Source organism: Bidens hawaiensis, unplaced genomic scaffold (assembly GCF_021521415.1).
Source record: "Bidens hawaiensis isolate Kalapana, Puna unplaced genomic scaffold, B.hawaiensis_p1.1 tig00009361_1, whole genome shotgun sequence".
Lineage (NCBI taxonomy): Eukaryota > Viridiplantae > Streptophyta > Magnoliopsida > Asterales > Asteraceae > Bidens > Bidens hawaiensis.
In genome coordinates, this window is record NW_027491690.1 from 1 (window position 1) to 12828 (window position 12828).

The following is a 12828-nucleotide window of genomic DNA, read 5'->3' on the forward strand; positions in this document are numbered from 1 at the left end:
ACTTTCAAATTAATGATTTGGATTTGAGGATGAAATGAAATTTGATAGCAGTAGGAGTTAATATGTACCACTTATTTCTTGTTAACAAAATTTCTCTAGTTTTTGTTTAATACGCATATAAAAGTACATTATAATTTGTTTTTCTAGTTATTATTTTCATCTGTGGTTACATAATTTGTACTGCATACAGATCATTTTCCTTTTTAGTTACATGATTAGTTACTAGCTTTAGAGCTCGTATAACACATGATAATCTAAATAATTAAGTTACAAATAAAATAAGACATAATGTATATAAAAAAATATATTACATCTATTCTTGTATCATTATACATAAATTAATTTTATTTATATTACAAAATGATTTTTTCCAAAAAAATAAATTTAATAATAAAAAAAATAATGCACGTGCAAAAACATACTCAAAAACACTTCATCTATTGAAAATTTATTCTTAGTACATATATGTATAATTGAAAAAATTAGTTATGAACCAATTTCGAAAAATACTTTTCATATAGTAATAGTTTTGAGTTACGCCATAAAAATTTTTTTGATAAGTTTGAGGGGCTTATCGACTTTGCCAATTGACCAAAAAAATAACATGTTAACTCATTCAATTTTGGAATGTTTTGCTTCACTTGAGCATAATTTTGTACGGATTGCTTCACATACAACATTATCATCACTATTCAAGGAAAAGTTAATATATGCTGACATAAATGTTTTCAATTTGATAAAAGTTAGAAGCATTGATGGGTCTGGAGGTGGCATATTGTAAGTGTGTGTAATTTTTCTTAAATTTTAGTAGTCATGAGAAATATACTCAATGTGTAAAATCCTGAATCTTTTGACTATTTTCAAAAATGTATTTAAAAATAAATTCAAAACTCATTCACATTAAAAATTCTAACTTTCATTTGTTTTACATTTCAAGTCAAAACTTTGAATCCATAACAAGTTTTACGATAAATCTATTTGCATTCTCAATTTTTAAAAAATATTCATACTATCCCCTTTTCATCTGTAACAAATTTGAGCTAAACGTAGTTAATTTGTATCTAACGATATATTTACCAACTTTTAACCCGTACAATCAAATTTAAGTTTCATAAAAAACCCAAAGCAATTCTTGATTAAAAAAACCCAAGAAACTAAATATGATAAACTTATTATATTTGAAAGTGATTACTATCCTTACAATTTAACACATATATGTATAGTTTACTAAATTAGCCAAAAAAATAAATAGATAGATTTAAATCATATATTTATAATTAATAAATTTATATGACAATGTACCAAAAAACAATATAGTAAATGGAATTATTTTTAAAAAATGGATCAAATTTTAAGCATATATTTATAGTTTAATGATATGTTGTGAATGTTCCTTTATGAAAAAAATATATTCTAACAATGTGTAGTAGTATCATATGTAAATATTTATTTTTATAAAACTGTATAGATATAATATAAAAAAAGTTTATAGAAAAGTGAATAATTTAATCATGTTATAGATATAATATATGAATGAAGTGTAAAAGGAAAGTTAATAATTATTATCTATGACATATATTAGTTCTGGGGGAAAAATTGTGAAAAATTAACCAAAAAATTGATATGTGTCTACAATTATTTTACTTTATTAGAATATAGGTAGATTACATTATCTTCAATAAAATAAGTAAATATATTTTAAGTATTTTTGGTTTTCGGTATTATTATCACCTTACTACTTAGTTATTAATTATTATTGTTATTATTATTATCTTAAAACCCATATAATACACGAGATTTTTCAAATGTTTAAATAAATATGATAAATTATTTGAAAATAAAATGTCAAAATTAAAGGTAAAAGATAAAAGATAATGAGACCTATAATACAATCAATAAAAGTTTAGAATATAAAATTTGCATATTTGAGAAAATCTCTTATATCAACATTTGCTGTTTTTTTAATAAATTACACTAACTTGTAAGTCCTAATTGCATAACTATTAGATTCCAGTTATTTTGGTCAGATTTTTGGTTGCGACCTTGATGTTTATATCATGCATGTATGTATAATGTAGTTATTTTATATTGTGTAAGACCTATTTTACATGTGTACCATATTGTATGTATCATATCAGTTTTAATCCGAAAATGTCATATTTGATTTAATAAGCCAATATTATTATTATTATTATTATTATTATTATTATTATTATTATGTTTGATGAAGACATTATCCTTAAAATGAATAAATATATAAAAAATTATTAATCTTAAATATATATAAACAAAACCTTTAAAAACTTTCTGGTTGCTCCCCACCTCCTCTCAACCTACCATATTGCTTTATTTGTAAATAAATGTTTTTCATGCATTTGACCCGAATTCACGAGTATGAGTCTCACCAAACTCATATAGCCCTTAAACGGGTTCTAACATCTCATTAAATAAAAGTTAATATCACCAAATATTTGATTTGAAATTCTATAAAATAGGTATATACTAAAAATTAAGATCCAAATTAAAAAAAAAGATATTATGTATAATTAAGACACAACTTTATAATGATAGAAAATAAGCGGGTCATGAGTCTCACTAAACCCAGATAACTTTTAAACGGGTAATAACATCTCATTTATTTGTAAAACTCTTTTATCATCAAACCCTAAGTATAGTATTAACTTCATTAACATAATCAAAATTAAAATCCAAAAAAATTATTAGTAACGAAAAATATAAAACAACCCCGTAATAAGGGGGATAAAGGCCAGTTTCATATAAATTTATAAAACAATAATGATTTAAAATAACATGAACATTTATTACAAATAAGAATACAAATTTAGAAACATTAAATTAAAGCTTTTAATTTATGATTTTTTTTATTTCACCGTAATTTTTTTTATTAAACAACAAACTAGAGAAAGATAATTAAAATATAAATTTAGAAAAATCATGGGATTATATTTAAGAAAAAGTATTATAGTTTACTTTTTTCCCTCGTGTTACGTGGGTTGTTTTATATTTTTTGTTTTAATATTTATATATATTTTTTGAATTTTAATTTTATTTATTGTAGGAAGCTAATAATATATTTAGGGTTTGATGATAAAAGAGTTTTACAAATAAACGAGATGTTATAACTTGTTTAAAAGCTATATGGATGTTATAACTTGTTTAAAAGCTACATGGGTTTAGTAAGACTTATGATCTGCTTATTTTTCTTACTATAAAATTGTTTTTTTAATTATAATAGTTTAGTTGCATCTCATGCCAGGTGTTGTAACTGAGCAAAACATGGATAAGAAAGAGGTACAGGTACTAGACTTTTCTTTCATCTTGAAATTAAACTCTGGCCTTGCTTTCTTTATTACTTTAGTTGCATAATGTTGGCCCATTTCATTAAGTTGTGCCGGTGTATGAATTTACATGTATTTTCTATTCTTAATATTGATGCGGCTGTTAACGTTGTCGTTACACTTCATAACACACACATATTTAAGGTTATTACAATTTTTGGTTGATAATCAGACATCATGTGGTGGCGTACGTTGACAGCCGAAAGACAATGGTTCATGTACCAATTGGCTGATGTCTCGATGGTTGAGTGTTATGTGTCTTATGTCCAAGGCTTGATGCAAAACTACTATTGAGCCGGGGGTCTCACCATAAGCAGTCTCTCTGTTCATATGGGGTAGAGGTAAGGCTTTCTACATCTTACCCTCATTAAACCCTACCATAGCTTAGCTATTGGTGGGATTTACTGAGTATGATAATGATAACGATGATATGATGACAATTTTTTGTTGATGTTTCAGGGAACTGCTCAAACTAGCTTCCTGATACGTACCGCTCAAAGGGTCACTATCTTGGGAGATTAGCCATCTCGAATCGGCTTCTATCACTTTCACTTGAAGAGCGTTTTAAGAGACGCCTTTTTGAGGTAAGTGTAATCTATGTTTGTTTCCAGTTATCCATTTTGCATGGACATGCTTTTGCAATGAGAAAGCATACAGCTTAACATTTAATTCCTTGCCTGAATGATGTTTTGTATTCATGATCTACTGTCTGCATAATCTCTCCGTCTCTAAACACGTGTCCACTAGATAAACGACATAGTTTCAGGAATGTCTAGTTAATTATGAATTGTTACTTTAGCATTCTTTTTGTTAACATTAATTAATTGTTTGGTTTACTTATGATTTGTCAACAGTTGTTTTCAGCAATAATTCGGTTTGATGCTTTTAAACACATAGCTGTAGATGCTAGTAATGGAGATATTTTCAAAGCCCTCAAGGAACATGCTTGTTTAACTCAAGGGTTATGGGTTGCGAAAAGCAAACACAAGAGTCCCACCGCCATAGGAAAAGACCTTTTACTTAGAGATAATGCAATGCTTCAGTTTAGCAAAAATCCTATTTTTCGTGAAGGGCAGCTACCTGAACGGTTTACACTGATGAAAGACATACGTATTAAAGGAATTTGCAGTAAAAAGACCTTCCTGATCTAAGGATTGGAATTTTAGAGTGTGCCCAGATGCCAGATGAGTCATTTATTGAAAAATATCCCGACATTGTTAAGGATCAAAAAAAGGATTGGGTTGGTGTGGAGGTACGAATAATGGAATGGTTACTTTCCAAGAATCCGAAGCAGCGTGGAAGAGCTTGGGAGAATCTTAAGTGAAGTTACTGTCAAAATACATGGATCTTTTGTTCTAAGATCATCATCATCATCACATGATGAATTGATGAATGGAATATTGTGATAAGCCTTTTTCTAGGTGAAGGGCCTCAAAAGGGCCAACATCTTTGCAGCTGCTGAGACGCAGTTGAAAAGAAAGATAACCAATACCGAGTTTCAAAATGTGATAAAATTGAAGAGTTTTTTTTCATGTGATCATATTTTTCTTGAAGCACTCAATTAGCTCTTTGTTTTATTTTATTTATTTATTTATTTTTCATGTGCAGGTTATGAGTGAATTGTGCGTTTCACGAAGTAGTTGATGGGTTTTGAGGAGTGGGGATATATAGTCCAACATCATGAAGAAAGATATCTTTAATCATGTGGATCTTATTTTATTGTCTTTAATCGTGACGCCTGTTTGGGTACCGGAGATCTTAGTTGTTAAGAACTAAGGACGATGTATTCTTTATGTGGTATATCGGCGGATACATATTATATAGACTACGTAGTTTCTAACCTAACGATGGTAGAAAAAATATAAGCAAAGTCACACAATCAAGCAAACTATGTATAGTATTAGAGCATATTCACGTCTTATCCTTCATTTTTTTGTTAGGGGTTTTCTATAATGTAGAAAGTTATTTAGGCCGGTGGAAGATTGAGAATATGTAACGATTTGATGTATATTTGAAAAATTATAGTTTTACTCTTTTTCTAAAGTGATTGTGAGTAGAAGAGAGAAAACGTAATGATAAAGAAAAAAATATAATTTAAAATGAGAGAGGATTGATGGTGTAATTTTAGGTTTTAAGATAAGAGAAGAGATGTGAACGCTCTTAAACCCTATGTTGCATGTCGTAAGACAAGTAAAAAGGAATGATAAAAAGAGAATCTAAAATATATATATATATATATATATATATATATATATATATATATATATATATATATATATATAGTTATTTATCTTGTTCTTTTTAAAATTCACAGTTCCTCGGATCCAAAACAAAAAGACCAGTTGCTTTCTTTTTAATATAAAAACAGTGTGGTGTAAAAAAGCTTTGAAAGTTACTCGGAGCTAGGTAATTTTTAAATCTTTATTACATCGCAATTTATGGATGATTTTGAAATCCGTAAAGAAGGAATTGAAATATGTAATTTTTTAATCTTAATGATTTTTTTTAATCTTTACTGCATATAGTTAGAGGTGCACAAATTGGGTATTAAGAAAACCCGAGTTTGGGTATGAAACCGAGTTCAGTTATGATCGGGTATTAGAAAATCGGGTATTAGCAATACCCGGGTCGGGTTCGGGACCGGGTATTGCCTTTAAAAACCATACTCTATGTATCGGGTTCGGGTCGGGTATAGATACGGGTATTCTAAAACCGGGTATTTAAAAAACCATATTTTCAGGTTTTTCCCCAGGTATAGATTGGAATTTTTTAAGGGTTGCACTTTTTAGGGGTATTTTTCGGGTATTTTCCAGTTATCTTTTGGGTAACTTCGGATATAAAGCGGATATTTGAAAATCCTGGTTTCGGGTATTGGAAACACCCGGTTCAGGTATGGAACCGGTTCGGGTTTTCGGGTATTACCGGGTACAAATCTGGTCTGGTTCGGGTACGAGGTTTGGTACTAAAATGCACCATATCCGTACCCTACTGGTAGGGTCAGATACGGGTATTAAAAACCCGGATATAAAAAAACCAGTTCCCGTTTTTTTTTCGTGTCCGGATCCGTTTTTTGTGCACCTCTACATACAATGTATATATACAAATACAATGAAAACCTAAAGTCCTAAAGCCCGTTAACATTAAGTCAAGCCCGCGCTATGGGCCTAAATATCTGTATTCATAAAAAAAATCCAAATTGTAGATTTATTGATCATATAATCATGGCCTCATGGGAAAGCTAGAAACCAATAAGATTAAGACGCAAAAAAATTAACAAATTTTATTGGAAGGGTAATTTGATAATTTACACTTTAATTTAAAATGGGCAATCATAAATATACGCATATATATATTCTTAAACCTTCTTTTATTAGACCGAGCGTAGTCGGGTAGAGTTTTGAGACCAAAAACGTCGGGGAACATTCCTCTAACCCCCACCCCCCCACCCCCTTCTCCCAAGTTAAAGTTGTGGTTGGAAACATTGTGTAGACAATGTTTCTTTGTGCACTTAGTTTTAAAAAAATGCTGTTATTCAACAGCTAGATTATTATAAAAAAAAGTATTACATACATATATTAAAACACCATCCCACCAATTTTATAAAGCACACCAACAAATCTTCTCCATTCTCTTCAACAAATATTCACGAAACTTTTATCAAATTACCCAATCAAGATGCATGTATACAACCCTTGAGGCTTCGGTTTGCCCAAATCCCCGAATAACCAATTCGAATAATCTATAACCGAACACCGCCCAATGATGTAACCGAACCCTCAACACCCATACCCTGCTGGTATTAATTTTAACACCAACATGATGACAATACATGCATGCTTATGCTAGTGTCAGTTTTCATAACCGAGCATGATGGCCAACCCCTATAATCCGAGCGTGATGGCCGGTGTTCATCAAACGAGTATGATGGCCGGTTCTCAACCCGAGGAAGAAGAGATGGTGCCCGAAAGTGGTAAGTGTTTAATATTATTTTTACTCTTTCTTTTTTTGAGTTTTAATAATAATATTAAATTCGTAGTAATATTTTTTTAACTTTTTTTTAGTGAACTTTAAAATAACCAGTATTTTTTGGGTCAAAATTATGGAAGCCTTTTATAACCCTACGGGCAAGGGAGGGTACCTTGAAAATATTCAATATTGTCAAAATAGATCGATATAAACAGCAAATGCTAACTTTTTCAAACGGTTTACTTTTGAGATAAAATTGAGTGGGTAGTGGCGCCACTGATGCGGAGACCATTGAAAAGACATTGATAGAGTTTCAAGCCATCAAGGGGAACTTCTTTTACATGGGTTGTTGGAATCATATGAACGATCACCCTATGTGGGGATTCGTAACCGACGTTCAACCCAGAAGTCATAGGCCAAAAAGGTTCAAACCTCGTCTTCGTTGATTTAGACATGCGATGTCCGAAGCTCGAAACATCAGCTTAAACGATTATGAATTCGAGCATGATTGATGAGGACATTTTCAAGATGCCTTGACCGGGAGGTAGAAGGAGCAAGGGAAAGGGGAAACAGGCGGGGTTGTCGGCGGCAGCGGGAGCGAGTGCCGACATGACAAATCAATTCGAGAACATGAACCGTTAACTCCAAGGCATGCAAGAACTTGGGTATGAATGACTTCAATTACATAAGGAAGTCACCGGTATCTTTAACTCTTAAAAGGAAGCAAATTGACGGATCTCGAAGTTTTATGGAGAGAGCTCCACGAAACCGACCCGAAAATCAAGCATCTAACCAAATACCGAATAAATGACATTTACAATAAAATACAACCTTAAATAATTTTAATTTGTTTTAAGTAGCTTTATCTTTTTTTTTTCCTTGGTATTTTTTTTTATTTTAATGTACTTTTATTCGATGAAACAATTTATTTAATTTTTATTAAAAAAATTATAAATTATAAATAGAAAAGAAAAGAATTGAGTAAATTGAATAATGATTGCTAGAGAGTTTTGTGCAAAGTTTTGACTACACGTTTTTTCAAAATATTGAAAAGCTGACTGGACGTCACGTGAAGCAAAACGCTCAGTGTTGTTAGAGTCTTGACTACGCATGTCTTATCTTTATCACTTATTTGAAATCATCGTTCACAATTATTATATTCGACAGATATTTTAGATATTTATTATTCTTTGTTTGCTGTTAACTTTTTTCTTGTTTGTTATTACAAGTTTATTCTTTCGTTTTTGTTTTTCTTTGCTGTTGTCAGCGGGTGCGAGTGTTGACGTGACAAATCAGTTCGAGAAAATGAACTGTCGACTCCAAGACATGCAAGAACTTGGTATGAACGTCTTCAACTTCAAAAGGAAGTCGTTGGTGTCCTTAAAGCGAAGCAAATTGACTTAGATCTCGAAGTTTTAAGGAGAGAGCTTCCCGAAACCGACCCGAAAATCAAGCATCTGACCGAATACTGAATAAATTTAATTTATTCATGTTTACTTAATTAGTGTTCATTCACTTGTGTTTGTTTGTATTTGTTTATGTGTATTTAATTTTTTTTCTTTTCCTGTGTTCGCGTAGAATATTAATGATCAGACATAAACGAGGAAAGCAAAAACATTTTCCAATTCAAATAAAGGTTTTTTCTATTAATTGAAGTTCATGTAGGCTTGTGTTTAATATTTACAGTTCGAATATTTAAATTTATTCTAAATATTTAATCACTTCCTTTGATATCACAAGACGACTCATCTTCAAGCTCATCCACTACACATTAAGCCCTTGCTAATATCCTATTTATTTGTGTACAATTTAATTGTGGGCAAGGTCATTCTTTATTACACGTTTGTGGATTGGTGTCGTCGCGTGTTTAGGATTGTTATGAGTACTTGTTGAAGAGTGTATTCAACAAGAACTCTTGAAACTTCTTACCTGTTTGCTATGAGATAAAAACAGTAACAAACTTAGGATGTTATATAAACCCATGACGCTAAACCTTGCAACTAGTGTTTTTTTTTAAAATAACTAAAACGGTTGCCTAACATGTAGAAGGGGCGAACAACAATCAAGTTGCATGCGATTATGGTGTATTACTTAAAGCATTCCGAATTCTTGTGTACTCATAGTTGTAGCATTTTAATCCCTGTTGTACTTGCTATGACTTTCCGTGAACTTATTGATCAGTCACATATTCTTTCTTCCCAACATGTTTACCGGAAACTCGGTGAAACCAATGAAAAAAGCAACCAATCCTAGTTTGAAGCATCGAGTAAGAAATTTGATAAAATCTACAGTAAGTATTTAATGTATAACCAGTTTTTAAACTTCTGTAAGACCATCCGTAATGGGGCTTTATGTCCGGCGTTTTGGGGTAATTTTTTTTTAGTATTTTGTGTATAACGCTGGTGGAAGGCACAAAAATTAAATAATAAAAAATAACAAGTAACAAAGTTATGGTTTTATGAAGGCTTTATAACTATATTTTATTTTTGTATAAAACCATAATTCTAACTGGGCCTCACATGTTACATAACGCTTGAGGGTGGGGCTTTATAACTATACATGGTCTAATGATATTGCATTATAAAGTCTTTTGTCTTGTATATTACGGATACCTAATTCAGTTAGATATGCACTTCATGTATAAAAGCTATATAATACTTAGGTATTATATGCTTTTCCAACAAATGATACAACACTGATAGAAGTTTTTTGTCTCAAAATGGTACATTATATTTTCTTTCATTAATTATTATTATTATTATTATTATTATTATTATTATTATTATTTTTGTAAAATAAATAAATGACCCATGTGGGCAGTTATAGAACTTAAAGAGGTATAAATCATATTTTGATATGGTAGGTTGAAAGTTGTTGGAGAATTGCACCCAACAATTAAAAGGGATTGGTTATTTATGCTATTTATAATAAATAACATTATTTTATTTCACTCATAGACTTTAAAATTTATTAATTTAATTTATAAAATAAATAAACACTACCTCTTAACATAACCCATGAAATTGTTTGGAAATTTTACAAAATTTTAAAATATTCAAAGTTATTTTAAATTAAACAAGTTAGACACGACAACAAATAATTAGACATTTAGACCGGTTTGTTTTACATGTTTTATAAGGAGGAATATATTGAATAGCCTATAAGGGTAGATGTGCAAATGTTAGTAACACCAAGGGCAAAGTTTAAACCATTGGACTACATATATTATTGTACCCCACCTCTCATTTACAAGAAGTAACAAAATGTCTATTGTTACAGATGAGATACGAGCCAGTGCCAGTGAGTTGTACCATGGTGACAAAATCTGCAAAGAGAAAACACAGGTTTTGCTAGCAGAAGTCGGGTTGCCGAACGGTCTGTTACCGTTGGAAGATATTGAAGAATGTGGGTACGTCAAAGACACGGGCTTTGTTTGGCTCAAACAAAAAAAGAAGAAGGATCACAAGTTCGAAAAGATAGGGCGGCTTGCTAGCTATGCAAATGAGGTGACCGCGTATGTTGAGAAATCCAAAATCAAGAAACTAACCGGTGTGAAGACTAAAGAATTGATGATGTGGATAAATCTGAGTGAGATCAGTGTTGATGATCCGCCCACGGGAAAGATCACCTTCAAAGCTCACTCGGGGCTTTTTCGGACTTTTCCTGTGTCGGCATTTCAAATCGAGGAAGGCCAAAAACTTGAAATTAAAGAGGTGTAATAGCTAGATGTAGTCCGTATGTTTTGAATAACATGACTCTAGTGGTCTCTTATCTATAATTTTAAGATGATGGTATGATTAATGCTATGTTTTAATATCTGGACCATAGATATTATTGATTTACCTTTTTTTTAACGGCTAAGTGTTACACTTTACGGGGATTGAACCCTTAATCTTCTATTTTACACCCACTTTATCATCCACCAAACCGGGAAACTATTGGTAACTATAGGTAAAATCGACAGACAAATTTTATGGTTTCCGTTGTGTGTTAACAATTAAAAAAATGGACATATGACAAGAATAAATTCTTTTGGGTGGTAGGAGAAACTATAAATTTGAAGAGAGTTTTTGAAGAAACACTAACCAGACCCCTGGCAGATTATTGATAACCTGGGGGTTAGATAGATGTTTCCCACGAGGGGTTAGACCCTTTGAAGATGGTTCTTCTGATAACCTGCAAAACAGACACCGTGAGCTCGTCACTGAGAAGGGGGGGTTCCTCCTTGTGACCACCCTCCGGCGTGAGAATCATACTAGATTGCTCTTTAAATATAAAAGTATATTAAGAGATTGCTAGAGCAGATATCAGGTATAATATGATGATCATGTGATATGATATGATAAGATGAGATGGTCATACCATTTGTGGTATTTATAGCCGAAGGTAGGTTTCCAAGGAGGTATGGCCGGCTGCAACAGTGTTCCTGTTCCACCAACAGTAGCCTACGCACGTGCCCTGCTGGTAGTTGGTGGGTAGGTAGCGGCTGATAGAGACCAGGCTTGCTGTATACTATTCCTTTTCCACCAACTGCCGGCTACGCACGTGGTATGACAAGAGTTGGTGAGTAGGCAGCGGCTAATAGTGACATACAGTGTAGGAGCATGCTGCTCGCCATACTGTTGTCCATAAGCTGTCGTATCTTTAGTCAGATCTTTTTCCCATACCTCGTCAGGTACAGTACAGAAGATCTTCCCGTATCGTACGGACTGGCTTATTTGGGCGGGAGTATTCCCCCTCCCGCCCTTATGCGGGATTGTTCCCGGCTTCGCTCATTCCTTCAGGTGACACTGATTGAGAGCTAAGTGCCTAGTGCGTGTAGCCTTGCTGCGCGGGTGGCCTTCCCTAATGGCTTGTATCCGAGGCTGCGGGGACAGGCGGAGTCCTTCACCATTGGGAGGCATTTCCTGCGGGACCAGCTTGCGTACTGCGCGTAAGGACGTCACGTCTCTGAGCATGGTTGGTCCTGCGGATCCAGTTGGTTTCTGCGCAGACGTCCCTGTTTAAGGTGAGTCTTGCGGGTCCAACTGGGCTCTGCTGGGACCTACCTCTTCAAGTCCCCCCAGTCCAATGTTCTTCTCATGCGTGTTTAATAAAGTGAGGTGAACTTTTGGACTTAAGCAAAGGGTTTTGAAAAGGGGTTTTTTAAGGTTTTCCATGGGGATTCTTCCCGCGAAAGTCCTTGTCACTTGCAGAAATTCCCGAGTTTCCTGCTTGGTCTTTGGGTATGATGCGGGTAGGTCTGTAACCTCCTCGCAAGTCAGGAGCGTTGAGTCCCACTTGTGTAGACTCTTCATGAGGTTTTGGTAGTTTTGAACATAGTGATCAATTATGTTAAAACCACCAATTCCATCCTGGAGCTTCAAACAACGTAGTTCTCGACGTTCCCGCTATGCGGGGATGTTATTTCCGCTTACGCAAGCATTGCCCAGAAGATCCTTCTTGGTTTCAATTCCCAGCGGAGCGCTAGGTATGTGAAGGGTTTTGCCTTAACACTATACCT

At 32.9% G+C, this 12828-nt stretch overlaps 1 protein-coding gene across 1 annotated transcript; it reads left to right on the forward strand.

Annotated features, from left to right (window-relative positions):
• The first annotated feature begins 10449 nt into the window (after positions 1–10449).
• LOC143532119 (uncharacterized) lies at positions 10450–11161 on the forward strand. The gene has a single exon (XM_077027256.1). The coding sequence runs from the start codon at positions 10589–10591 to the stop codon at positions 11042–11044; it is 456 nt and encodes a 151-aa protein (XP_076883371.1). The 5' UTR covers positions 10450–10588; the 3' UTR covers positions 11045–11161.
• The last annotated feature ends 1667 nt before the right edge of the window (positions 11162–12828 follow it).